We start from the raw sequence: 26001 nt of genomic DNA on the forward strand, positions 1-26001 counted from the left end.
TACCTAAGGGCCCCGCCTCTGGGAAGGTGTCATGCCCAGAGGGGTCAAGGTGGGGCCAGGGCTCTGCTAGGCTGCCCCTCCTGGTGAAAACCTCAGGGTTGCAGTGTAGGTGCCAGGGCACCAAAATGTTGGTCAGTTCATGCATAAAGGTCATGGTCTTGTAGACATGACCAGACCAATAGTTATGGTTGGTCATGGCCACCCACTGTGCACACAAGTCCTTGACCTTTATGTGGAACTGCCGTGCAAACTGGTTATGGCCTCTGTCATGCATCCCACCCAACAGGTCCTCATAAATATGGGCGGTTGAGCACCTGCCCCATGCAAACTGCCTCTGTACTTCTCTGTCCCCCCTGAGGGTCACAAGATCACACACCTCATCCTGGGTCCAGTTGGGGCCCCAGGTGCTCAGTTCAGGTATGTGCATATGGGCAGGGCCAGGCAGTGGTGGTGGTGGCAGTGGCAGCTGGATTAGAAGGGCTGGACTGCCTTGGACTGAGCTGGGTTATTTTGGCTCACTGCTCCTGAAATATTGCCAAAACCTGCCAAGTCTCACTGTTTGAACAACAGAGGCCAAGTCATTTGACATATACTGATTGCAGAGCTCACACAGTCCAGAACAAGAATTTGTTCACAAGTTCTATCAAACAATTTTGGATATTGAACACAGTGTGGAAGGGCTGGATCTTTCCATGGCCAAGTCATAAATAGGATAAGAGGCAACATTCACTGAACAAATTGTTTTTAGTGAATGATTCACCACCCAGTTCTCCTAACACAGAAGCTGCTACCATAGGTTGAGTTGAAGGTATTTACCTCTTTTATTTACTGAGGTACTTCAGTCACTTGTATTACAGCTTAAAAACACTTCCAGCACTATGATGTGTTTGAGAGCCTTATATAATAGGTTACAAATTCCACAGTGCTTGTTTGTTGGGAATAGATAAGTACTTTGGCCTTCAGTCTCAGAGTTTGATTAGTTTGAGTTATTTCTTGTTACTTGAGTCACTAGAAGCACTCTCAAGCTATCAGTGTAACAAGCAAAACTATAGCAAGTATCTATCTGTGTACTATTTTACAAGTATCTGAGTAATGGCTTAGTAACAAACATAGTGATTTAAAAAACAGCTGCAGATATTTCTCAGATTTTTGATGTATTCCAGAGGATACTATTTTAAATAGCTTTAATCTACCTGAATGCACTCTGGCAAAGTGGTGAGGTTTGTTGCATTACCATAATCAATAGCACTTTTCTGTTCACGGTAGGTTTTTGTTTCCAAGTATCACAGAAGTGCCATGCATTTTCCTAGTAGATCCTGCCATTTATTACTTTCTGTTTAGATTAATTTTTGGAGGGGGGATCAGGCAGAGGGGAAGGGAGAAAAGCTTCTCAATCAATGAAAGAGACTTCTGTTTTGGTCTGCATTTATAAAGGTTAAAGATCACTGCAATGGAAATTGTTGCATTAAGCCACTTGGGGTATTTTATAAAATATACATCATTTTACTCCATGAATAATGGCTGTGACCTTGTCAGGTACTTAAGCAACTACACCATCTTAACCCTGTAAGAAACCCCATTGATTTTAGTAAGTTTATGGAATAACAGCTGTTCATACCAGTGGACAATTTAGTCGATAATACAATTCCTTCTCTGGGCAAAAGATAATGGAATACGACTCTTTAAAAGTACTGTTAACAGAGTAAATTATGCCTTTTCTTTCAGCTAAACCCCCCCCCGTGGTGTAGTTCCACTATACAAAAGGAAAGGGTAAGATTCAGAGTGCTTCCAAGGGCTGCAGTATAACTTTTTATAACAGAATTGTGTTCCTTCCCAACTTCTTGTGCATTGTTCTACAGGGAGCAGTCAGGTTAGGAAATTTGCAAAGCCAAATGATCTAGTACATTTTTTGGATCATCAGGTCTGTGCTTCTGCATAGGCAGGATATTGGCACAATGAGGCCATTGAAGACTATGTGAACTGTTGTGTTAAAACAGTCCCACAAAGCCACGACATAACATGCAGCAGAGGATCCATTCTCAGCCCCTTCCTCCTACATCCAGCTGCTCATGCCAAGGGCTGTGGATTTGACATCTAGTGCACTTGCATTTTAAGAAACTGTGGATTACAAATGCTTTTATGAGCCATTAATAGGTGATGTTTAAGTTTTGACCTTCAGCTGGCTTGACATTCCAACGCCCTGGGCAGGCACTGAAAGAGATCCGTAATCTGAACGCATAATGGCTCGAGGCCCCAGAGACTTGAGATGAAGAAGGCAGACCCACTGAAAGAACAGACTCAGCAGATCTCAGGGTGCATTAGTCACAGAGACATTAAGGAAGCCAGGATGACGCCAGTCAAGAGACCATGAAAGTTCTTGTACAGGGGAAGCATGACAAACATTATCAAATAGGTGGTTTGCAAGGGAAACAGCATAAAACTCCCAGTACCTGGGGTAAATTGCTCTGAATGCTTGATGTATGAGGTCAGTTCCAGCTCAAGCTACTGAAGCTTGTATAACGCTCTTTTGGGAAACTTGTGATGAGCTATATTTAGAAGAAAGGTTATAATGGTTAATTATTTTTAAGATTAGACATTGCACCAGGTGTGAGTAGAATTCCAAGGCAAGAAGAGGAGAGACAGTGATTAATACAATCAGTGAATTTTCTTTTGCTGGCACAGGATATAAGTCCCATTGAGATTAGTTTGATATTTGAGGCAGAGACAGTCTTTTTGTTACAGAAAATAATTAATAAGAGTAATCTCTGGGTGTCAGGAAAACCAATAGCTTTTTTTCTGGCTAAAGACTGCTCCTGAGACTCAGTTAAACTTGATCCCATGAAAGAACCTAGAGGGAATAACAGTCATGAGAGAGACAGTAGTTTTTTTTTTCTCTGCCCCAAGCTTCCAATCTTGTAAATCTCTGCTTGAAACCACCTTCCTTGTGTTCCACTGCAGACTCCAACTCCTGTGCTTTTATTTTTCCTCTCCTTGAAAGATGAACATTTATAGGAATCACTGACTTAGTACCAAAGTTTGTCATCTTGGTCATGCTGGGGGATGGGGAAATACTAACTGAAGCATGCCAAGGAACCAACATACAAGAAAGCTGTGAAGATGGGGACACTAGGAGAGCCACTCTTGCAGGAGCTGAGGGAATAGTTCTCCTTCAGCGTGACAGTTAGTCAAGGGTCTCAATAGAAGACTCAGGTGCCTGTATACTAATGCCAGGAGCATGGGGACAAATGGGAGGAGCTAGCCCTCCTATTCTCCAGTGGGCATTACAATTTAGTAGGGATTACGGAGACCTGGTGGGACTTCTCACATGATTGGAATGTAGCCACAGAGGGTTACACCACGCACAGAAGGGACCAAGTAGGGAAGAAAGGTGGAGGTATAGCTCTCCATGTGAGGGAGAAGTACATCTCCTTGAAGGCCTACTTCAGCTCAAAAGAAGAATGGCTTGAAACCCTCAGGGTCAAACTGTGGGGTGAGGGGAGGGGGTCTGAGAGAGACCTAACTGTAGGTGTATACTACAGACCACCAAAGCAGGGGGAGGAGCTTGATCTGGATTCTCTTGAGAACTGGCAGAGGCCACAAGTGCAAGGGACATGGTCATCATGGGCAACTTCAATTATCCAGACATCTCTTGGGAGAAACACTTGGCCAAGTTGGATCAGTCACGTTCCTTCCTGACCTGCATCGAAGAGCTCTTCCTGATGCCAGAAGTGCACAGGCCAACCAGAGATAATGCTGTTCTAGACTTAGTCTTTGCCAAAGGAGACAATCTGGTGACAGACTTAAACATAGAGGGCAATCTGGGTAACAGCGACCATGGAACCATTGCATTCACTGTCCATCGCAAGGCAGGCAAATTAGATAGTAAGACTGAAGTTTGGACTTAAAAAATGCAAATTTCAACAAGCTCAGGACAATAGTAGGGGAAGTGCTGCAGGACTAGGGACCAAAGGCAGAAGGAATGCACAAAGAGTTGTTAAAGATACGATCCTTGAAGCACAAAGGCATTCCATTCCCATGCAGAGGAAAGATACCAGAAAGGCTAGGAATCCCTCGTGGCTAAACAAGGAAATCATGGTCATGTTAAAAAAGAAGAAAGAGGCATACAAACAATGGAAGCTTGAGATAGCCCCCAAAGAGGACTGTACAACAACAGCCCACACTTGTAGGGAGCAGATTAGAAAGGCTAAGGCAGCGACTGAATTTCAATCAGAAATGGGAATCAAGGACAACAAGAAGTCCTTATTTAGGTACGTAGGGAACAGGAGGAAAACAAATGGGGGTGTGGGGCCATTGCTCAACAACTCAGGATAGCTGGTTACTGACACTTGAGAGAAGACTGAAGTCCTGAATGATTACGTTGCTTCAGTATTTTACTGGACCAAGGGGAAAATCATGCCAGATAGGGCACAGAATAGACATAGTGGGAATGACCGCCTTCCTACTATTGACATTGAACTGGTGTATGATCTGTTAAAAAAATTAGACATATATAAGTCAGCAGAACCAGATGAACTTCATCTGAGAGTGCTGAAAGAGATGGCTAAAGTCATCGCAGAACCCCTGGCGAAACTCTTCCAAAACTCATGGCAGTCCAGGGAAGTCCCTGAGGACTGGAAAAGGACCAATGTTGTGCCCATCTTGAAGAAGGGGAAGAGAGGTGACCTGGGTAACTATAGGCCAATTTCTATCCTAAACTGCAAGGGAAAGGAAGGGAAAATCCTGGAAAAATTCATTCAGGAATCTATGTGCAATAGGCTTGCAGAAGGTAGGATTCTGAACGATAGCCAGCATGGCTTTGTCGTGGTCAGGTCTTGTCTTAACAATCTCATCTTCTATGACCAGGTAACTCACCACCTGAGTCAGAGAGAGGGATCGACATTGTATACCTTGACTTCCAAAAGGTCTTTGATCTGGTGTCCCACAGTGTCCTCATGGGAAAATTGGAGGATTGTGGGCTTAACTGCATAATAGTTAGGTGGGTAGGAAGCTAGCTGTGGGATAGGACCCAGAGAGTCCTGATGAATGGATCTGTATCAGTGTCCCACAGGGGTTTGTGTTTGGTCCAGTACTCTTCAACATCTTTATCAATGATTTGGATGTTGGGGTGAAGAGCTCACTGGCCAAGTTTGCAGACGACACCAAGTTATGGGGGGCATGGTCATGCTTGAAGATAGGCTACAGATACAGGCTAGCAAGTTGGGCAGATCGGAACCAGATGAAGTTCAACATTGAGAAATGTAAAGTGCTCCACCTGAGCATGAACAATCCCCAACATATCTACAGGCTCAGCATCACCAAACTGACCAGCACCATGACTGAAAGGGAACTAGGGGTAATAATAGGCAACAGTATAAATATGAGCCAGCAGTGCAATGTTGTACCCAGCAGAGCAAATAATACTCTGGCATGCATCAATCGATACATCTCCAACAAAACCAAGGAAGCTATTCTTCTGCTTAACTCAGCATTGGTGAGACTGCAGCTGGAGTACTGCATCCAGTTCTGGGCACCACACTTCAACAAGGACGTGGTAAAGTTTGAGAGAGTCCAAAGAAGAGCCACCCATATAATCAGAGACTTGCACAGCAAGCCATATGAGGAAAGGCTGAAGGACCTGGGACTCTTCAGCATAAAAAAGAGAAGGCTGAGAGGAGACTTGGTAGCAGCTTACTGCTACATCAGCAGAATATATCAGGGGTTCAGTGAACAAGTGTTCACCAGGGCACCCTTGGGGGAAACGGGAAGTAATGGCCACAAGAGCCTGGGAGACCATTTCAGGCTTAACACTAGGAAAAACTTCTTCACAGTTAGGGTGGAATAGGCTGCCTTTGGAGGTGGTACAATCACCTACCCTAGAAATCTTCAAGAGAAGAATAGACAGTCACCTTGCTGGGGTCACTTGACACCAGTTTTCCTTTCTGCCTAGTACAGAGGGTCTGGACCCGATGACCTTGCAAGGTCCCTTCCAGCCATTACAGTCTATGAATTTATTAATCTTATTTTTTTCATTTGTCTTAACCTTTGTTCTGGCTTTCCCTATCTCCCTTGTCACCTATTTTCATGGCCTTAGCTTGTATATTGTAAAGTCATGTGGAAGAGAGCTTCTTTCATTCCCTGGTCAAGTCCATTCTGAAGTACCCTTTTGCTCAGTGGAAGCAGATTCATTTTTCACCCTAGCAGCTAGGCAAGATAATAGAACCTATGACAGGCAGCCAGCTTGGACAAGTGGTCATATGCATCCATGTCTTAGTACAGAGTAAATCAGCTACAGAGTATAATCTAAACTAAAGCACCTCTGCACTGTTGGGAGGGTCAGACAAGTCATCTGGATACAAGATATATCACTTGGCTGCCTAGAGTTTCACAGAGCCAGTAGGGGATATTTTGTATGTTCTCCTAAACAACTTTCAGCTATTAGAAGGAGCGGTGTATTCTCCTCACCCTTCTCCTTGGCCCCACCCCAACTCACTTTTTTCTTGTCTTCCCATTGCCATTCCTCATATAGATTCATAAACCAGTAATCACTAGTGCTATGCAAAGCTTTGAGTGCTGATTTGATTCGGAGGAGATGTGGCCCAATTTGGAGGAGGTTTGGCTCAAATTGGGAGACCAGTAGAAAGGTCTGAATCGATTCGAAGCTCTCTGAATTGATTTGGAAAAGATTTGGAGAGATTCGGCGATTTGGGCAGTCCCCGTTCACTGCTGCAGGGAGCTGGACCCGGACTCCATGCTGGTGAATAGGAGGTGAGGGGGTTGGAGGAGGGGGGAGGGGACCATGGGGAGACCCCACCAGGCCCCATCCCATGTCTACTCCCCCAGCCCCCCTGAGTGCCCTCTGACCCCCACCTGCTCTCTCAGCCCCAGCAATGGCTGTCCCACCCAGCCCCAGCGTCCCAGCTCTTAAAAAAAAAATGCCCCGCACTCACCGGCTGTTGCCAGGCAGGGAGGGCAATCCCCACTGTCCTGTGCTGCATGGGGGGCTCTGACATGAGCCCCCAGAGGCCCCAATGGCTGCTGCAGCAGCGGGTGAGCGCAGGACTTTTTTTTTGAAGAGCTGGGATGCTGGGGTCGGGTGAGGCAGCCATTGACAGCACTGGGAGAGTGGGTAGGGGATGGGGCCTGTTTGATTTGGAGATTTGGCTGATTTGGCAGCAGCTAAATCTCCGAATCAGATTTGGCTGAATTGATTCAGGACATTGATTCAAATCATAAAATCGAATCACTGTCCCGCGAATCATCTGAATCTGAAGCGAATACTATCTTCTTTCCACAGGTCTACTAATCAGCCTGTAAAAGGGATGCGGCTACAGAAATTGCTGAATTCTTTTTGGACCTGGAAGGGGAAAATCTGTGGGTCCTTCCTATGTGTGTATCTTAGAGAACCCATTTAGGCCTAGTACAAATGGTTGCAATAGGCATTACTAGCAGATGCACTATATATCAGCTAATGTGCTGCTTACCTAGCAGACCTGAATCATGGAATTGTAAGGTGGAGGGGAGTTCAGGAAGTCATTTAGTCCAAACCCCTGCTTAAAGCCGGTTTGTTCCTTCCTAAGCTGTTTCATACGAGTGTTTGTCCTACCTGCTCTTACAAACTTCTATGGATGGAGCATCCGCACTTTCTTTAGGCAATCTGTTTTCCGGATGATCTTAACCACCTGGAAAATTTTTCCTAATATCTAACTTAAATTTCCCTTGTTGCAATTTAAGATAATTATTTCTTGTCCTGTTCTGTAGCCACCGAGACCAGTCTAGCACCATCCTCTTTAATACATACAGGCTGGTTATAAAATGAGTTACACATTCAAATAAATTGATAAATACATCATCTGTGCTTGTACCATGCAGAAAATATTGGACAACCAAACCCTAAAAGGTAGAATTAGTTCCATACTCTCAGAAGTGTTTCAGCTCACAAATATCCTCTTATTATTGACCTCTTAAAATATTTACAATCACAAATGCCAAACATAAAGAGCATAACCTCCTACAGCACCCTTTATTGCTTCTCCTTCTGCTTGAAATTCCCTTGTTTGGATGCATTTATTGCTATTTTTGCAGTGTGTTACCAGTATTTTGATACCCAGAGAATCTGATGGAATTTGTACATTAAATTACTGTTTCATAGTTAGGGGCTGGAAGGGACCTTACAGATTATCCGGTCCAGCCCCAAATTTTATTAGAAACTTTCTTGCATTCGATGACTGACCCAAAGTTAGAGGTGGAGTTGGTGATATTTTCAAAGGCATTTGCGACTGGCTGAACTCAGCATCTTTGTAGCTGGTTGAGAGTTCTGCCATTGCTATCTTTCTTACCATTGACTTCAACAGGAGCACAGATGAGTCTGCAGTAAACATGCATAAAAATCCTGTTCCACTGCTATTGGGAGATCTGTTTTTTAGGCATCTGAAGGTTTGGTCCCTGGAGCAAATGCTAAGGCCAAGTTCACTCTACACATTTATCAGTCAAAATACAATTAATCCTGATAAGTTCCCTGCAAAGTTCATCCCCATGCTCCTTGGCCACAGAGGAGCTCCTCTACTCCCTACCCCACATCAAGGGAGGTGGAATATGCGAGAACAAACTATAATCAATTATACATCAGATGCTCAGCTCTTCTCACTGATTTCAGTATGCATTGGTTTCTTCCTAAAGTTTCCCATGTTGACGGGGCTGTTCTGGGAGAAGCAGGAGAGCTCTCTTTTGAAGCAAAGAAATGCTTTGCCCTTGAAAGCCAAGACAGCTCTTGTGGAATCTGCACACTAACCAAAGCTCCAGTCCTTTTAGATCTAAAAGAGCTCCAGACAGTCACGTTTCCTTGACTTCAGGGATGCCAAGAGCTGTAAGATTCTTTTCCACTGTTAACTCTAAGCTTCTTTTGTCTTTCAGCATCACCATGAACACGGTGGTGTAACCATACTAGCAGTTATTGAGGGGTGAAATATAGTTTTGCATTAAGCCAGTAATTGGGAAGTATGAGGGTAGAGAGCAGGAGGGCTTGCGAGAGAGAATCTAGACTGTCTTCAGCACATCTGTGTTGTTTATGCATGCAGTTGGAGCCACCACTATGAGCAGGGGTGGGCAAAATATGGCCTGTGAGCTGGATCTGGCCCACCAGGCCATTCTATCTGGCCGGCAGGGCCCCTCTAAAATTTAAAAAAATTATTACCTGCTGGTGGCTGCCTGTTAAAGCTGATGTGGCACCAGCAGCAGGACTTAGCAGTGGCAGGATCCTGCAGCTGAGCCAGGTTGGCTCCAAGCCCCACCGTGCGATCCTGGCCATGCAGCCAGGAACTGTGTCCTCCCATGCAGACCAGGACCATAAAGTGAGGCAAAGAGCCAGCCTGGCCAGGAGGGAGGAAGGGATGGGGGGAGCAGTGGTATCAGGCAGGCAGGGAGGAATGGCAGCCGTGACTGGGAAGCAGTGGCAGCAGTGGCTGGCTGGCGCACAAGTAGAGAAGCAGCAAGGGAAGGGTGGCAGTAGTGGGCAGAAGCGTGGGGCCCGTGCCAGTGCCCCGGGACCAATGGGGAACAAGGGTGGGGTAGCAGGAGCACTGAGCTCGCGTGCAATCCACCCAAGCCATGTGCCTCTGGAGAGAGCTGTGCACAATGGAGCCAGCAGCCTGGCCCCACTCAGTGCTGCATGCAGGACATAGGAAACAGTGGGGAGCTCCGTGCTATGGAGCTCAGTCAACTCCACCCTTTTCCCAGCTGCCCTGGCCAAACCCCATGATCTGCACTGCTGGCTTCATCATGCAGAGATCAGTGGGGCTGGCCCTGCACGCTACCACCACCTGTGGTTAGAGACTAGGGTGGGAGTGCATGGAGCTGCATACTATGGTGCTTGCCACCACGTGCAGCTCCAGGGACTCTGAGGACCCTGCTTTCCACACACACATATGCACGCACACCCTCCCACACACCCTATCCCCCACCATACCTCTAGACACACCAACACCCTCCCACTGCCCCCACCCCAACCACATACCACACATTCATCCCCACTTTCCCCCCACACCCCACCCACCATACCCCCTCACACCTCACCACACATACACACCCAGTCCCCAACCCCTCCCCACATACAATATACAAGAGTAAGACTGTATTTTGAGCTATTATGCAATTGCCTCTAGATACACTACTCAAACACACATAAATAAGAATAAAAGTATTTATTTAAATAAAATTAAAATAAGTTACAGTGGATGTTTGATTTTTTTATTATATGATTTGGGGTTTTTTTCTGGTTTCAAGATGGCAGCACCCTCCCTTCCAAAAGGAGTACTTACAGGGCAAGGGAAAGGATGTCTAGTGGCAAAGGTCAGGGGTTAGAGGTGGGACTTCTGGTCCCAAGATGGCAACCAGGGGGCATGGAACCCATCAAGGGGCAGGGCTACCCTTGCAACCGTTGGAAGCTCACCAAAACTCATTAAGTGGTCCTCCAGCCAAAATAATTACCCACCCCTGACAAAGAGCATTCACAGGGAGAAGAGCAAAGGCATCTTGATTGGCCTCTGCTGGGTGCTCCCACACCCAACCCCAGTGCAACATTGTCTGTCCACCCAATACCTTTTGAAATTCAGTTAGGCAACTAAGTGTCTTAGGCTCCTTTGAGTGTTTCCGAAGCAACCCATTGGGGATTGGAGAGGGGCCCAGGGTCTGGTGTGCACTAACTGTGATTCTGAACCCTGGGGAAGAACAATAGCATCAGATGATTTTTGCAAGGGTTAAGTAACAACACAGAAGCCATCCAAACTTAGCCCTTCTCCCTTTTCAAGGATGATATTGTTTTTAGAGTGCTGACCACTGAATTTCCATAGGCCTCCACTGTGCAAATCGGCGTGAAACTCCATTGACGTCATTGGAGCTGTGCCAGCTCATACCAGCTGAGGAGCTGACCCCACGTCCCTTTGCAAAGCCATCTGGAGTGCATCAGTTGATGATCTGTGATTACAGCTTTAACTTTTTCCCCTTCATTTTTACTGCTTGAGAAGGAGAAGCAAACCGCTTTTGGCATGCTTTGGCACAAGGCCTTGGAAAGCCCCAGGGAGAAGTTTGTCTTGAAGGAGAGAAATTGACCCACAGTCAGAACTACTTAGAAAGTGCAGCTCTGTGATTTTCTTATCTCCCCTTCTCTCCTTAAAAGGCCATTATTGAAATACGAGTAGTAGCAGTGGAAGTAAGAAACAGAAGCCGAGTGAAAATAGAAGAGGTTGGTGGAGGCATAAATAATCCAGTCATCAGGGGAAGCTAGCATGTGATCATGTTAACAAAAAACAGGAAGAAAGGAAGTCAGATGGATAGGGCAGTTGATCTTAGGTAGCAGTATGTGGGACTTGGGACACCAGGGTTTTTTTTGTAGTGCTTTCACTGGCTTGATCTGTTGCTTGAGGCAAATTACTTCAGTCCAGAACTGCCATACAATTAAGGTGCCTAACTTCCCATTGAAGTCTGGTCTGTTATGGGGTGATTGAGAGGGAAAATTATTGTTGAAGTCAATGGAAAGGTAGAGAGCTGAACAAGAGTTAGGTGCCTCAGTACCTTTGTGTATCTGGACCATTTTTTTCCTTTGTCTGAATATATTATAAATGTATTAGGGCAAGAGCTGCCTTTTTCAATAGATGGTTATACATCTACCAAAAGTGGGCTCTAATCTCAACTGGTGCTTTTAGGGGCTCATGTGATAGTAATAAGAAATAATAAGTTGAAACAAGTCGATTTTACTTCTTTCACCACTGATATGAAACAGCTTCTTCAGTAGTACTACAGATTAGCCAATGTCAGGACAAGAAGTGAAGAAGAACCTAAATCTCCTCTTGCCTACACTGGTGTAAATCAGGGATAACTAATTTAGTTGACAGAGTTAAGCTATTATAAAATTGGTCTGGGAGGAAAATCAAGTCCTGTTATTGCATCCAACTGATACTGCAAAGCAAATTCGAAGCAGCAGCATTTAACTAGCCAGAATTGGAATTTGGTAGCCAAGCAATCACCAGGTCACAAAGTAGCAAAGTAGAAGAGATGAAACATGCAAGGAGGGCCTCTGAGAGAGGGGCCAGAAATCAGGAGTGGTGGAGTGAAGGAAGGACTGATTTCAAAGGTAAAAGTCATATCTAGTTACCATGACCTGGATTGCTCAAGGTTAGAGGGGAGGCCACAGCAACTTGCCTCAGGGAGGGTACAAAACAATGTGAGAGATCCCATCTGCTTCTTGAAGACATTTTATTCCCCCTTTGCTAATGTTGGGTAAATTGGAATAATCTCAGAGCTCCATACCTCTGGGCTAGGAGAGATCCTCTCTGTCACAGATCCCTTTCCAGCTGCTAATGCAGCCACATACTAATCTGCCTTCCTCCTGAGGCCAAGGCCTTTAAGATTTTAGTATCCTTTTTGATCCTAGATTCCAGCTTGGGAAGGATAATCTTGCTTAGCCAGCTGAAGCTGAGATATCCTCAGTTTTTGTTAAAGCCCACTAGTAGTAGTAGTATTCTCCATGGCAGTACCTTATCTTTGGCATTGTTTGCTTTCCACTTTGTTCCCCTCTGTCATCAACAGCCTACTTTGATGTAATTGCTTGCACCCTGCTGTGATATAATCAAGCAGGTAAATTGAGCCATGTGTGATGCAGAGATGTGGGTTTTCCAAAAATTTTGAATTGGAAAATTTTCCGGAACATTTTCCAATGCCCTAAATAGAGCGTGATCTGACTTAGTATGTTTATTTGACTTATATTTAGTAAACAAAACTAAAAAAAGTGCCCCTATGGAAGTTTTACGTCCCAATAGCCACAAGTATTTGGTCTGAAATATTTTATTAGGAAAAAATTAAATACAGCACACTTAATGTGGTTTAAATTTTATATTCAAACAAATTCAGATGTTTATATGGAAAGAAATTATTTTTATTGGAATACTTGTAAAAATGTAAAGCCAGTACACAAAAGCATGTACTTCCCTTATGTTATTTGTTTGAGGAAAAAACCCGAAGGCACTGAAAACTGTTAACACACTAATTTTAGCACACCCAAGGAACTGTGCATGATATGCTGTGCTTTGATTTTGATTTGTCCTGCACAGCCAATTAAGTAAATTAATAACTTGATTCTTGATTTGGATTATTATGTGAGTGTATTTAGCCTCCTGTTTACAAATCAGTAAAACGTATTTGTACTCTCTTGCACACTTCCTAGGGATAATCACCTGAAAAACATTAATTACAACTTTGAAACTGCCAAGCTTGCCTAATATTGCATTGGCATCTATTCATTCAGCAGGTAGGAACAGTGGAGGGGCGAGGACCAAAAATAATCTTTGCTTTCCACCTTCTACTCTGCCTATGACTGACCCATGTAGCATAATAGACAGCAAAAGGTTAGACTGGAGAACTAGAGATACAATTACTTTGCAACAAGGGGAAGAGGATCACTGGCCAGCATTTTTATTATATTGTTTTATTTATGTATTTCTTTGATTTACATGCTGTTCTTCCCCATAAAGTTTCAGGGAAACTTGCAGAAAAAACAGCAAAACAACTTATAAAAGCAGATACAATATTAAATAAGATATATATATATATTTATGTAACAAGAACTCCCCAAACTGTACCCCGACTTATCTTGCTTGCTAAACACTTGCCCAAATAAAAAGTTCTTGCAGCACTTCCAGAAGATGTTGAACTCTGGTGGGCTATAAGGAGGAGGGAGTTCCAGACCTGCGGAGTAACTAAGAACAATTTCCCATGGTTTTTTACCAAATGAACTTGGCACCTTCATGATACTTGCAGGAGGTTGCTCTTGGCCAACCTTAGGGATCATAATGACATAAGTTTCTTGGGTATGTAGCAGTCACCAGGTCACAAAGTAGCAAAGCAGTATGGCCTCTGAGGGGCCAGCAATCAGGAATGGTGGAGTGAAGGAAAGACTGATTTCAAAGGGGAGTCGCATCTAGTTACCATGACCTACATAAGTCGAGGACCTACTTACATTAAACCTACATATATTTAGTGTAAGTGGCTAAAACTTAGGAGTTAGACCAATACTTACCCCTTGCTTAACTAAAGTCCTGAGTGTGGGCAAGCTGGTTAGGAAGTTTGCTTAGAAACGCTCTCTCACCTTTTTTTACTGTAAGCTTGGTGAGAGGATGCAGGGAAAAGGGAACCTTTTGGGACCAAGGAGCAGTAAACAGTCCAGTTACAGACAAATTTGCTAGGGAAGGTCTGCTTTGAAGAGAGGCGGCAAGAGAGAGTTGGCAGATTAAAAGACACAGAGAAATGGGTGGAGGATGTTGCAATGCACAAGCCAGTGCCAGCTCCTTCTCTACTTGTACGTGTGAGGTCTCTGTCCAGGCAGGAATGCTCAATGTTGAGGCTTCCACCCAAGTTCTGGTTTGGTGCTATGGAAACTGTGGCTTGTGGGTTCCTTCCAGTGATGGCCAGGTGGAGAAGTGCCTGCAATGTGAGCAGTGCCTCCTCATGGTGTCCCTCAGAGAGCAGGCAACAGAGCTACAGGAGGAGGTGGCAAGGCTCTGAACCATCCTCCTCCATGAGGACATCATTGATTTAATGCTGATGAAGACCTCTAGGATTGTAGAGGAAGGACTGCCAGAGGCAGTGCTAGAAAAGGGAGAGGACATGAACTCCCAGGAAAGTGAAAACTGAAAGCTTGTGACTTCTGGCAGCAAGCAGAAATCTTCATCTCTACCTGCAGCAGTTTGCCTAGAGAACAGATATGGAGCCCTCACAACAGAGGAGGAGGAGCATGTTTCGTTGGTGGAGGAGGATGGGCCAGGCTTTGCTAAGGCTGGAAGGACAGAGACCACTGCCACCAAGAAGAAGCAACGGGTGGTGGTAGTTGGAGATTCCTTTCTGCAAGGGATGGAAGCATCCATCTGCCAGCCTGACCTGTTGTCTCACAAGGTCACCTGTTTGTCCGGAGCCTGGATCTGAGATGTTGTGGAAGGATTACTGAGACTCACCTGGCCCTCTGACTACTACCCCTTCTGCTTATTCATGTGGGCACCAATAATACTGCCAGGGGAAATCCTGAGCATATCAAAAGTGACTATAGAACTCTGGGTGTAAGGGTGAAGGGGATAGGGGCTCAGGTTCAGGTGGTGTTCTCTTTGATCCTTCTAGTCAAGGAGAAGGGCCCAAGCAGGAGCAGATGCATTCTGCAGATCAATGCATGGCTGCACGGATGGTGTCAGCAGCAGGGTTTTGGCTTCTTTGACCATGAAATGTTGTTCCAAGAAGACGGATTGCTAGGAAGAGATGGGATCCACCTGATGAAGAGAGGGAAGATCATCTTTGGAGACACACTCGCTAACCTAGTAAAGAGGGCTTTAAGCTAGGTTCAGTAGTGTTGGAGACCAAACCTCTGAAGTAAGTGGGGAAGTGGGTGACCTGCAGGTAGCACAAGCAGGAGTGGGCAACAAGGGAGGCATTCTCATTCTTCTTGAGAAAGTAGAGCAATTGGCTAGTTATCTCAGGTGTCTGTACATGAATGTACAGAACCTGGGAAATAAGCAGGAGGAATTGGAAGTCCTTGCACAGTCCCGGAACTATGTTATGATTGGGATAACAGAAACTTGGTTGTGATAACTTGCATGACTGAAGCACTGTAATGGATGGGTATAAACTGTTCAGGAAGGTCAGGCAGGGGAGAAGAGAAGGAGTATGTAGAAGAGTGTATGATTGCTCAGAGCTTCAGTATGAAACTGGAGAAAAGCCTGTTGAAAGTATCTGGGTTAGGGTCAGAGGGGAGAGCAAGAAGGTTGATGTTGTGGTGGATGTCTGCTATAGACCACCAGACCAGGAAGATGTGGTGGATGAGGCTTTCTTCAAACAGCTAGTGCAAGTTTCCCAAATCATAGGCTCTGGTTCTCATGGGGGACTTCAGTCAGCCTGGGTAATACAGCAGGGCACAGGCAATCCAGGAAGTTTTTAGATAGTGTTGGGAACAACTTCATTGTGCAAGTGGTGGAGAGGCCAATCAGGGGGCATGCTCTTCTTGACTTGCTGCTCACAAATAGGGAAGAATTGGTGGGGAATATAGTAGTGGATGGTAGGTTGGGCAGCAGTGACCGTAAGATGATTGAGTTTAGGACCCCGAGGAAAGGAAGGAAGGAAAGCAGCTGAGTAAGGACCCTGGACTTCAGAAAAGCAGACTTTAACTCACCCAGAGAACTCATGGGTAGGATCCACTGGGAGGCCCATCTGAGGAGAAGGAGTCCAGGAAAAACAGTTTAATTTTGAACAAACCTTACTGAGGGTAGAGGAATGAACCATCCTATTGTGCAGGAAGACCAGCAAGTATGGAAGATAATCAAGTTGGTTTAGTAGGGAACTTTTCAGTGAGCTAAACCACAGAAAGAAAGCTTATAAGTGGGCAGTGTAAAGAAATCCCCTCCCCCTCTGCCCCTCACTTGGGCCAACCCAGGTGACCCCCCTGTCTCCTGCTTTTCTTCTTGGTACAAGCTGGTCAATCAGGTGACCTGGGCAGATAAATAGTTAGGGGGAGGTGGGAGGGTCCCCTTCTTCCGGCAGGAATTTTGAAAACAGCAAGCAAAGGCCCCAGGCCTTGGCTTGGAGAATTACTGTAAGTAAAAAAAAACCCTGAAAACTAGCCAGGAGTTAGGAATTATGTGTAGGCTAGTCGCGTCTTAAAAGGATCATTGAATCCAAGACTGGATAAAACTCACGTGCTTATGTTTGCTCAAAGTGTATTCTGACTTCCTCCTATTACTCCCCTTTCCTCCCTCTGATCAATAAAGATGTCAGGTCACAATATGACTTGCTGTGTTACACTGTGGTGGTGGAGAGAGGAGGCTTTCTGCCCCTTTGCTTGGCCAGCAAAGTTTGTCTTTTTTTTATTTCCCTCAGTTCTACCTGATGCTGTCTTCGGATACTTCGGGCTGAAAGAAGCACCCAGAAATATTACTGTGAGCAAAGCACCCCCAAGGTTCACAGGGTCTGTGTATCCTAGGCTGCACAGAGCCCTACCAGAGACCAGTGCCCAGGTGGAGGCAGCGTTACTCCAGGTTTGCGGGTGTTCCCCAGGAAGCAGGGTAGCCAGCCGTAGACTCCCTGAGGAAGACTCCCAAAGCGTGGTTTTTGGCCTTGCAAAGTGAGGCAGGTGGTTTTGTGTGTAGTGCCCCCTACTGTGCATGCCACAGGCATCTGGACAGACACCTAGGGAGGAGCATAAGAATTTTGCTCAAGTATGCAGGGATGAAACCAGGAAGGCAAAAGCGAAGTTGGAGTCACAGCTAGCAAGGGATATGAAGGGAAAAAATAAGGGTTTCTACAAGTATGTTTGCAACAAGAGGAAGATCAGGAAAGTGTGGGTCCCTTACTGAATAGGGGAGGTAACCTAGTGACAGGATGCAGAAAATGCTGAAGTACTCTATTCCTTTTTCATTTGTCTTCACATGCAAGGTGAGCTCCTAGACTACTGCATCTGGCAGCACAGTTTGATGACCTCCTCAGCTCCTTTCTAACCCTAATTTTTTATGATTCTGTGATTCTGTAGGTCTTCGTAGATCAAAATGAGCACTGCACCTTGAATTGGTCCAAAAAAACTATTGAAAGCCAATGCAGACTCTAGAAAACTGAAATCATGCATTCCTGGCAACCAAACCCCACCAGAAGTTGGGCTGCTGTGTTCTGCATCAGCTGCCACTTCCATACTCATCAAGGGCCTCCTCACAAAGAGCACATTGCAGTAGTCTAGTCAGGAGGTAGGGAAAGAATGCACAATGGTGGTTAGATCTGGATCTGAAAATGCCACAGCCTTCTCACAAAATGAAGCTGTGAAAGATGCCTCTAGCAACCTTTGCAGTCTGAAGATCCAGGTGCAGCAGAGGATGCAGGAGCACCCAAAGACTGCAAACATGTGACAAGGGGAGCGTGAATGCCATCAATGATGGGTGCCCCAATCCCTGCCCCCCACACAGATACACACCCCAGTCATGAGGTCTGTTGCACACTATCAGTTCTGTCTAGTCTGGATTCAGCTTAAGTTGGTTCAGCTGCATATAGTCCCCAGTTGCAGCCAGGTACTGGAAAGGCATTGGAACTATGAGGCACAGGTCAGGTGAAAAAGAGAGATAGAGCTGAGTGTCAGCTTCTTTAGTTTGTGGCTGTTATTTCTAGTAAACTGGAGTGGCGCCCTGGTAAACAGAGTATCCCCTATTCCCTGCTGACCCCCGCAATGAGTTTGTAGACAGCCACAAGATCACCTCTCAGCCTTCTCGCGGAGGCTGAAGAGATTCAGGTCCCTCAGTGTGTCTTCATAGGATCTTACCCGCAGGCCCTCAACCATATGAGTAGCCCTTCTCTGAACCCTCTCAAGATTATCCACATCCCTCTTGAAGTGTGGCACCCAAAACTGGACACACTACTCCAACTGCAGCCTGACCAATGCCTCATAGAGGGGAAGTATCGCTTCCCTAGACCTGCTCGTGATGCATCTACTAATGCAAGAAAGAGTGTGGTTAGCCTTGCTTATTACCTTGTCACATTGACGACTTATGTTCATTTTTGCATTCGACTAAGACTCTGAGATCCCTTTCCACTGCTGTGGTACTCAGAATGGTACTTCCCAGCTTATAATTGTACTGGAGATTCTTTCTCCCCAGGTGCAGCACCTTGCACTTATCCTTGTTAAATTGCATCCTGTTCTGATCCACCCACTTCCCCAGTCTATCCAAATTCACCTGGATTCACTCCCTGCCCTCCAGTGTGTTAACTGTACCCCATAGTTTGGTGCCGCCTATGAATTTGGACAGAGTGCTTTCAACCCCCTCATCCAAATCAGTGATGATGATATTGAACAGCACTGGTCCAAGGACAAAGCCCTGGGGGACACCACTGCCCACATCTCTCCAGGGAGAAACTGCTCCATCCACCACCGCTCTTTGGGTGCGTTCCATAAGCCAGTTTTTCACCCACCTTACTGTAAAAAAATCCACATCACAGCTACTCAGTTTGCTTGTAAGAATTGGATGCGACACTGTGTCAAAAGCCTTTTTAAAGTCCAAGTAAATAACATCTATCTTCACCCCTGCATCTGAGCACTTTGTGACCTGGTCATAAAAAGAGACCAGGTTAGTCAGGCAGGATCTGTCTTCTATAAACCCATGCTGGTTTCTCCTTAACATTGTATTACCTGCTGGCCCCCCACAATGTAATCCTTTATGATTTTTTCTAAGGTCTTGCCAAGAATAGAGGTGAGGCTAACCAGCCTATAATTACCTTCCTCCCCTTCTTGAAAATAGGGACCACACTGGACTTTTTCCACTCTTCTGGGACCTGTCCCGAGTGCCAAGAGTGCTCAGACAGTTGCGCCAGTGGTTTTGCTATGACACCGGCCAATCCCTTTAGTAACCTTGGGTGAAGATCACTGGGGCCAGCCAACTTAAATATGTCTAACCCCTCCAAGTGCCCCTTCACTAGGTCAGCACTAACCATAGGTGGATTGGTATTTCTTTCACACCAGACTAAAGTTTTATTGGGAGGTGTGTTTGTATCCATGTCCAGGAACACAGATGCAAAAAAGTCATTTAAAAGCTCCACTTTATCCATCCCGTCTGTTACAAGTTGCCCTAGACCATTATATAGAGGCCCTATGTTACCCTGTGCCACCTTCTTGCTCCCTATTTACTTTTTATTACTCTTAATCTTTGTTGCCAACTTAAGTTCAGTATCTGCCTCACTACTTCCCTGCAAGCGCAAGACAAGGAGGTATACTCCTCCTTGGTGGCTGCCCTCTGCGTATTGTTAAGAGGTGGTGGTATCCTGGTTCTGGAAGTATTCTTTCAGGTGATGTCTGCAAAAGAATTGTTCTAATTCTTCACATATTAGTATCTTGTTAGGCTTTTCTCTGAGCAGAAGTTTAAGCCTTTGGAGAGTACAGATATTTCAGATTGGAGTAGCATGTGTTACGATAGGTTGATGATGTTTGTGTTTTGAGTATTGCTGTTTTGATTCCCTCCTGTGTTGCTTGTGAGCTGGCTCTGTTGGGATACCCGATTCCACTTTTTTGTCTTGTGTTGGATGGCTGTCATCAGGTATTTCTGGTAGTACATTTGAGTATGCTGCAAAATAGTCAGGTACATCTCCAGGTTAATGTCTCTTAGTTTAGTAGCAGAAGTCAGTGTATTGTGTTTCAGTTGATCTCTTTTGGAGTAGGGTAGGTGAAGCAGATGGTTTCTCAGTTTCTCTGAAGTTCTCCTGCATAGTTATGTTATGTATATGGAATTGTGAATGTTAGCTAGAGGATTGCAGATGATGAGTCCCCTTGGGATGTTCTTGCACAGGCTTAAGAAGATGCTGCTGTGTTGTCTGACTTTTTTTTCTTTAGGCTGGGGATTTTCCATTGTAAGTAGCAGATTTTGTTGTCTTCTATGTTATGATATTGTAAGAATTATGTGGAAGCCATGGTAGTTCAGAACCAATAAGAGGACAGAATAACTCATGGGCAGATGTAGCAGTTTGAAAATGCCAGTGCAGATGGTGAGGTGAAACAACACATATAACACAACATGCATTTTTCTCCAGGTAAAAAGAAACTAGAAGCTTGACTGATATACTAGAGGCCTAGGCTTATATTAGTTTAGGATCAAAGCAAAAGTGAATATAACTTTATTGGAATGTGCACTAAATTGCTAGAATATATATTCAGTTCTAAAAACGCAACAAACTAGGGAAAATAGTCAAAAGACATCAGTCCTTAGTTATTATAGTTAAATGTGCATCTCTTGTTCAGATTCTTAAAACAAAATCTAGCCTCCTTAAGCATTCTGACAGTGCATTTAACACTTAACTGTCAGTCATTTCCACACCTGAGTTAATGTTCATCTGGGTTTATGCTATCACACCTGAGTTAATGATTTTAGCTAAAATTAAAAGCAGACTCTAGGGCTTTGAAACAGAAGAGAGATATTACCAGGAATGACTAACAGACACCAGAACTGCAGAAGAAAAGATAACTTAATAATGGAACATCAAGACGATTAAAAAGCAGAGAGTGTCATTAGCACCTGAAATTAGCATGAATCAGGTACATTATAATGAGCCATGAAGTCATTTGACTCCATCAGCACTGCCTGAAGAGAAATGCTGCTGCCCTTCCTCTACAAGAATCAAATGGGGGGGTGCAACTGCACCATTGCACCCTCCTCCTTTTTCCGCCCCCCTGCCCCCGCTGCCCAGGATATGGCCCTGGAATAATTTATAAAACAGGAGCATAGCAGGGGGACAAAACAGCTTTAAAGGAAACTAGAATATCCACATAAAACAGAGACTGCTCCCCTCCAACCAATATCTCAGCCTAACTTTGTTAAACACCTGCCCAAATAGGAAGGCCTTACATTGCTTCTGAAAGGTATCCAGGCTTGGGCTCGGCAAGCTGCTAAAGGGAGAGAGTTCCAGAGCTGAGGAGCACCTGCTGAGAATGACCTCCCACACATTTTCACCAGTTGGACTTGGCATTTAGACAGTACTTACAGAAAGTAGCTCTTGGCCAACCATAAGGATTGTGATGGGATGTAAGGGAGAAGGTGGTCTATTACCTATGTAGGGCTGAGACTTTTTAGCACCTTATAAGTCAAAACCAGAACCTTGAATTGCACCTGGAAAGATACTGGGAGCTAGTGAGGACCCTGGGGTTATGTGCTCATAGTGACCCATCCCCATCAGAAAGTGGGCTGCTGTGTTCTGCACCGGTTGCAGCTTCCTGCTCTTTTTCAAGGGCAGCCCTGAAGAGAGCACATTACAGTAGTCTAATCTTGAGGTATGAAAGCATATCTGGGGTGGCTGGATTCAACTGAAAGAAAGGGTCACAGCCTTTCCAACAGATGGAGTTTGTGAAAGGCTCGCTGAGACATTGATGCCACCTGAAGATCCAAATGTGGCACAGGATCCAAGAGCACCCCCAAGCTGCAAACCCGAGTGACAAAGGAAAGCTGAACTTCAACAGTAATAGATATCCCAGTGCCACCACCATCACCCCTGTCTTATCTGGATTCAGTTTCAATTGGTTAACCTCCATCCAGTCTTCAACTATAGCCAGGCACTTGAGAAAGGACTGAAACTGGAACCAGGGACAGAAGAGAAGGAACGGTAGAGCTGGGTGTCATCAGCTTACTGGTGGTATCTCACTCCAAATCTTTGTACAGTTTTGCCCAGCAGCCTCATATACATATTGAATATACATATTGAACAAGAGAGGGGACAAGGTGGAGCCCTGGGAGACCCCATAGAAAGAGTCCTAAAGAGAGGATGGGCACTTGTCCATCGCCATTCTCTGAGACCTCCCTGCTAGGAAAGACTGGAATCAGTTTAGAGCTGTCTTGCAAATACCTACCAGGTTATATAAGTGCTTTATCAGCACCTCATGATCAACCATTTCATAGGCCCCTGAAAGGTCTGTAAGATCAGCAGGGCACAGTTTCTTCTGTTGATTTCTAGGCAATGACTGCTGACCAAAGCTATGAGCACAGTCTCTGCATTGTGTCCAGGATGAAGGCCAGACCTACATGGCTATGGGAAACCAGTGGCATCCAGATGTGCCTGGAGCTATCAGGCAGCCATCCTTTCAATGAACTGCCCCAAAAGGGAAGGTTGAAGACTGGGTGAGTGGGGTGAATTGGGAGTTAGCGTCAAGTGATGGTTTCTTGAGCAGGTGTCACAAAATTGCAGATTTTAGATCATCTAAGCAACCTGCTTTCCTGAAGGGGGTGTTGACCATCCCTGCCAACAGTGGCCCCAGTCTCCCTCAGGTGGCTTTTAGTAAGCCAGGACACACATGGATCCATTTCAAAACTGGTCACCCTTATCTCCCCAAGCACATCCTCTGCCTCTGTGGGTGATAGCAATTTAAAACAATCGATATCAACAGGACAAGACTAGGTTTCCTTGGCCCCAGGCTCTGACTCTGTAGCAAAAGTGGTGGTCCCCATCTGTCCCAGATATGGGAGATTAGACTAGATGGAACAAATCTATCAAATCTCATAATAAATCTCTTCTTAAGTGATTGAAGCAGCTCTAGGAATAAAAAAGATACTAGGTGCTGGCCTGTTATGTTAATTTCTGTGATGCTGCCAACAACAATGCAGGAGGTAACGTAATAGACTAAATTCTGCTCTGCTTTTTTAATTGTTGTTGCCTGTTCTGACACCAGCAGGAGTTCTCTGGGGCCTTGGTTGCTGGCTTCCACGTTGAGGATAAGTCAGTGGCTGGAAGTCCAGCTATACATAAAATTAACTTGCTTATTTCCCCCCCCCATGTATACACTTTCCATAAAATGAAATGATCAAACAATGGATAGGGCAGTTGCACTTTGCAGGAACCTTAGCCCAACAATGCCCTGATTTGAGAATTGCCTCTCATCAGAAGAACCCAGGTCATAGAACACACTCTCCCATTCCTCATATCACATCTGCTCTTCCCAAGCTGCTGCCATACAATCCTTGCACACTCAAGACAGCCAACCACACAACCTATCATTCTAAGTGTCAAAACTTGCTCACACATTAAGAGCGTGGAAGGCTATGTGTTACAGTGCCACCTGGTGCAAGCTTCCATCCTTAGTGCTGTGTAGATAAGTGAAAAACTGATACTCAAAGGTGTATGCTCTGTCCAATTATCCAGCTACATTATTTCAAAGTGTGTCTTCACCTTGAGCATTTCTTTTCCCTTGTATGCCACAGGTGGGTGGTGTTGCAGTGATGGCAGTTGGCATATGGACCTTAACTGAGAAGAGCAACTACCTGAATATCCTGGCATCTAGTACATTTGCAGTTTCCGCATATATCCTGATCTTCGCAGGAAGTCTTGTGGTGATTACAGGTTTTCTGGGATTCTCTGCAGTCGTCAGGGAACAAAGGAGTTGTCTTTCTACAGTGAGTAACTGGATTCTGTCTTTTTAATGGTAGCATTCTACTAATAAGAGAGATATATGTTAGCAGTTCCAATGGCAAGGAAAGAAATACAAGTACAGCATGCTGCTATCATTCTTTTACTTAGTTTAGAGAAAAGGAATAGGGCACAATTAAGTGAGCCCTTTAACAAAAAAAAGGTGTCTTTAAAGGAAGACTTCCAAAATATACCATTTTCTTTTGTATTTTTGATGCAATTGAGATGCTTTCAAATGCTGTTCCTGCCGGAAAACTCTGGAATAAAAACAGCAATGTGACTTTTAGCAATTTTATCTAATCAAGGCTGGATTCAGAAAGGCCCCAAAGTTTCTGGTAGAATAAAGACGCAAAGGGCCTCAAAAATACTGATTGGCACATCGAAATCCTAATGAAAGTGACATTTTAAAAATAACATCTTCTTACTCCTCTGACTTGCTTTCTATTGCTATTCACAACTTCAATAATGAAAATATTTTTATTGCTCTGTACATCTTTTCTCCCTGCAGAGCCAATATAGCTCAGGGAAAAAAGGAGCTGGATTTTATTCTTTGTGCGTCATCTGCAAAATTGTTTACTAAATGCAAAATGGAAAATCAGTTGCAGCTGAGCAAATCCATTGGTGACCAGGGAACTGTACTAGTTTCACAGAGGGCATGATCTGGAGAAGTGGTAGCCAATCTGTATTGGCAGTAGCATGGGCACCGCTGTATGTGGCACATGGCAGGTTGGGGAGAGGATAGGAAGGTAGAGAAAGGAGCAGAAAACAGAACAGCAAATCAAGCAGGGGGAGATGATTGGAATGGTGCTCAGGGAGCGGGGGGTGTCTAATTCGTGGCATGCCTACTAAAAACAGTCAGTCCCAACAGATCTAGACACAGTGTGGTTGCACAGAGACATTGCAGTTATAATGTTGCAACTGGAGTGCGTCTTATGGGAAAGATGTGAAGAAAGGAAAGTATTTGCTCTCAATCATATTCCAGGCTGTCTGCAGGACAGTGAGTTAGAAAAAAAAGTTTTTATTGTGCTTGTAAACTGAGCACATTTGGCCTGAGCTAACTGAGCAGCAAAGTAGAGGGAGCCCCACAGTACTGTGTTCAAAGAGTCGCTTTTCACCACAGTTTAAGAGCTGATGCACCTGGCAGAGAACTTAAAGAGGAACTAAGTACCTTATGCAGAGGGTTAAAAACCAAGGGTGACTTGAGCACTTCGTAGACCTAGTGCTGGTAGGTAGCAGGGGGTGAATCTAATTCTGTGAGCAAATTCTTTAGTGGGAAGTTGTCCAGCAGCTCCTCCATCCTGGGCACACCCTCCTATTGCAGCCGACAGGGGTGGTTGCTAGTAGAATCCAGCTGGAGGCTCCTTCTGCAGGAAGCTAACTGGAGGGTCACAGGACTCCCAGTAACTCTGTCCCATTTTCTAAACTTTGAGAATTTTGGCAAGCTTTTCTTTTCCCCTTTATTTCACCTTTCGTTTCCATTTCCTTCCCCTCACTCCTACCTCTCAAGACTTCCAGCTCACCTGGATGTAATTTTCATGTGTGCTAAGGCCTCTGTATGCATCTCTGGTGCCATAAAGGAGATGTATATTATCTGTACAGGTTTCCTTTTCTTTATGCTGTACATGCGTTTCTGTAAAACAGCACATAACTCAAATTCACATAAAGGGAACCCACTTTATTATAGGCGACGCATAGATTGACTGAGATTGGCCTTTGATCGGCTGGGGAGCAGGGGCACTGAGAGAAACACCAGCCAGTGCTCCCCTGATATTGGCACTGGCTGGGGAGCGGGGGTGCTAAAAGAAGCACCGGCAGCACATCTGGTTTTGCCGCCAGCGCTTCTGGTTTTAAAGTCATTCATACACTTTATGATGTAACAAATAGGGATACGTTCCAAGACCTCAACTGTACTGACCCCCAGGCCCATTTCTACCCATTTGACAAGACAATTTTGGCACTCACCATCAGACAGTACACACAAGCACAGGGCACTATCATAATGGGGATGGTAACTACAGAAACATGTTGCAGACAATAAGTGAGACTGTATTTTGGTGCACGTCA

General features: G+C 45.0%; 1 protein-coding gene across 5 annotated transcripts in view; it reads left to right on the forward strand.

Moving 5' to 3' along the window:
* Nucleotides 1-26001, forward strand: part of TSPAN11 (tetraspanin 11) — a 221790-nt gene that overhangs the window by 66154 nt on the left and 129635 nt on the right. For all 5 annotated transcript variants that reach the window (XM_090043911.1, XM_090043913.1, XM_090043912.1 and 2 more), the window contains exon 3: nucleotides 23733-23924. In XM_090043911.1, coding sequence (XP_089900037.1) covers nucleotides 23733-23924 — 192 coding nt within the window. The remainder of the gene's footprint in view (nucleotides 1-23732; nucleotides 23925-26001) is intronic.

Source organism: Crocodylus siamensis, chromosome 4 (assembly GCF_052110815.1).
Source record: "Crocodylus siamensis isolate JL-2025a chromosome 4, ASM5211081v1, whole genome shotgun sequence".
In the NCBI taxonomy this organism is placed as follows: Eukaryota; Metazoa; Chordata; order Crocodylia; family Crocodylidae; genus Crocodylus; species Crocodylus siamensis.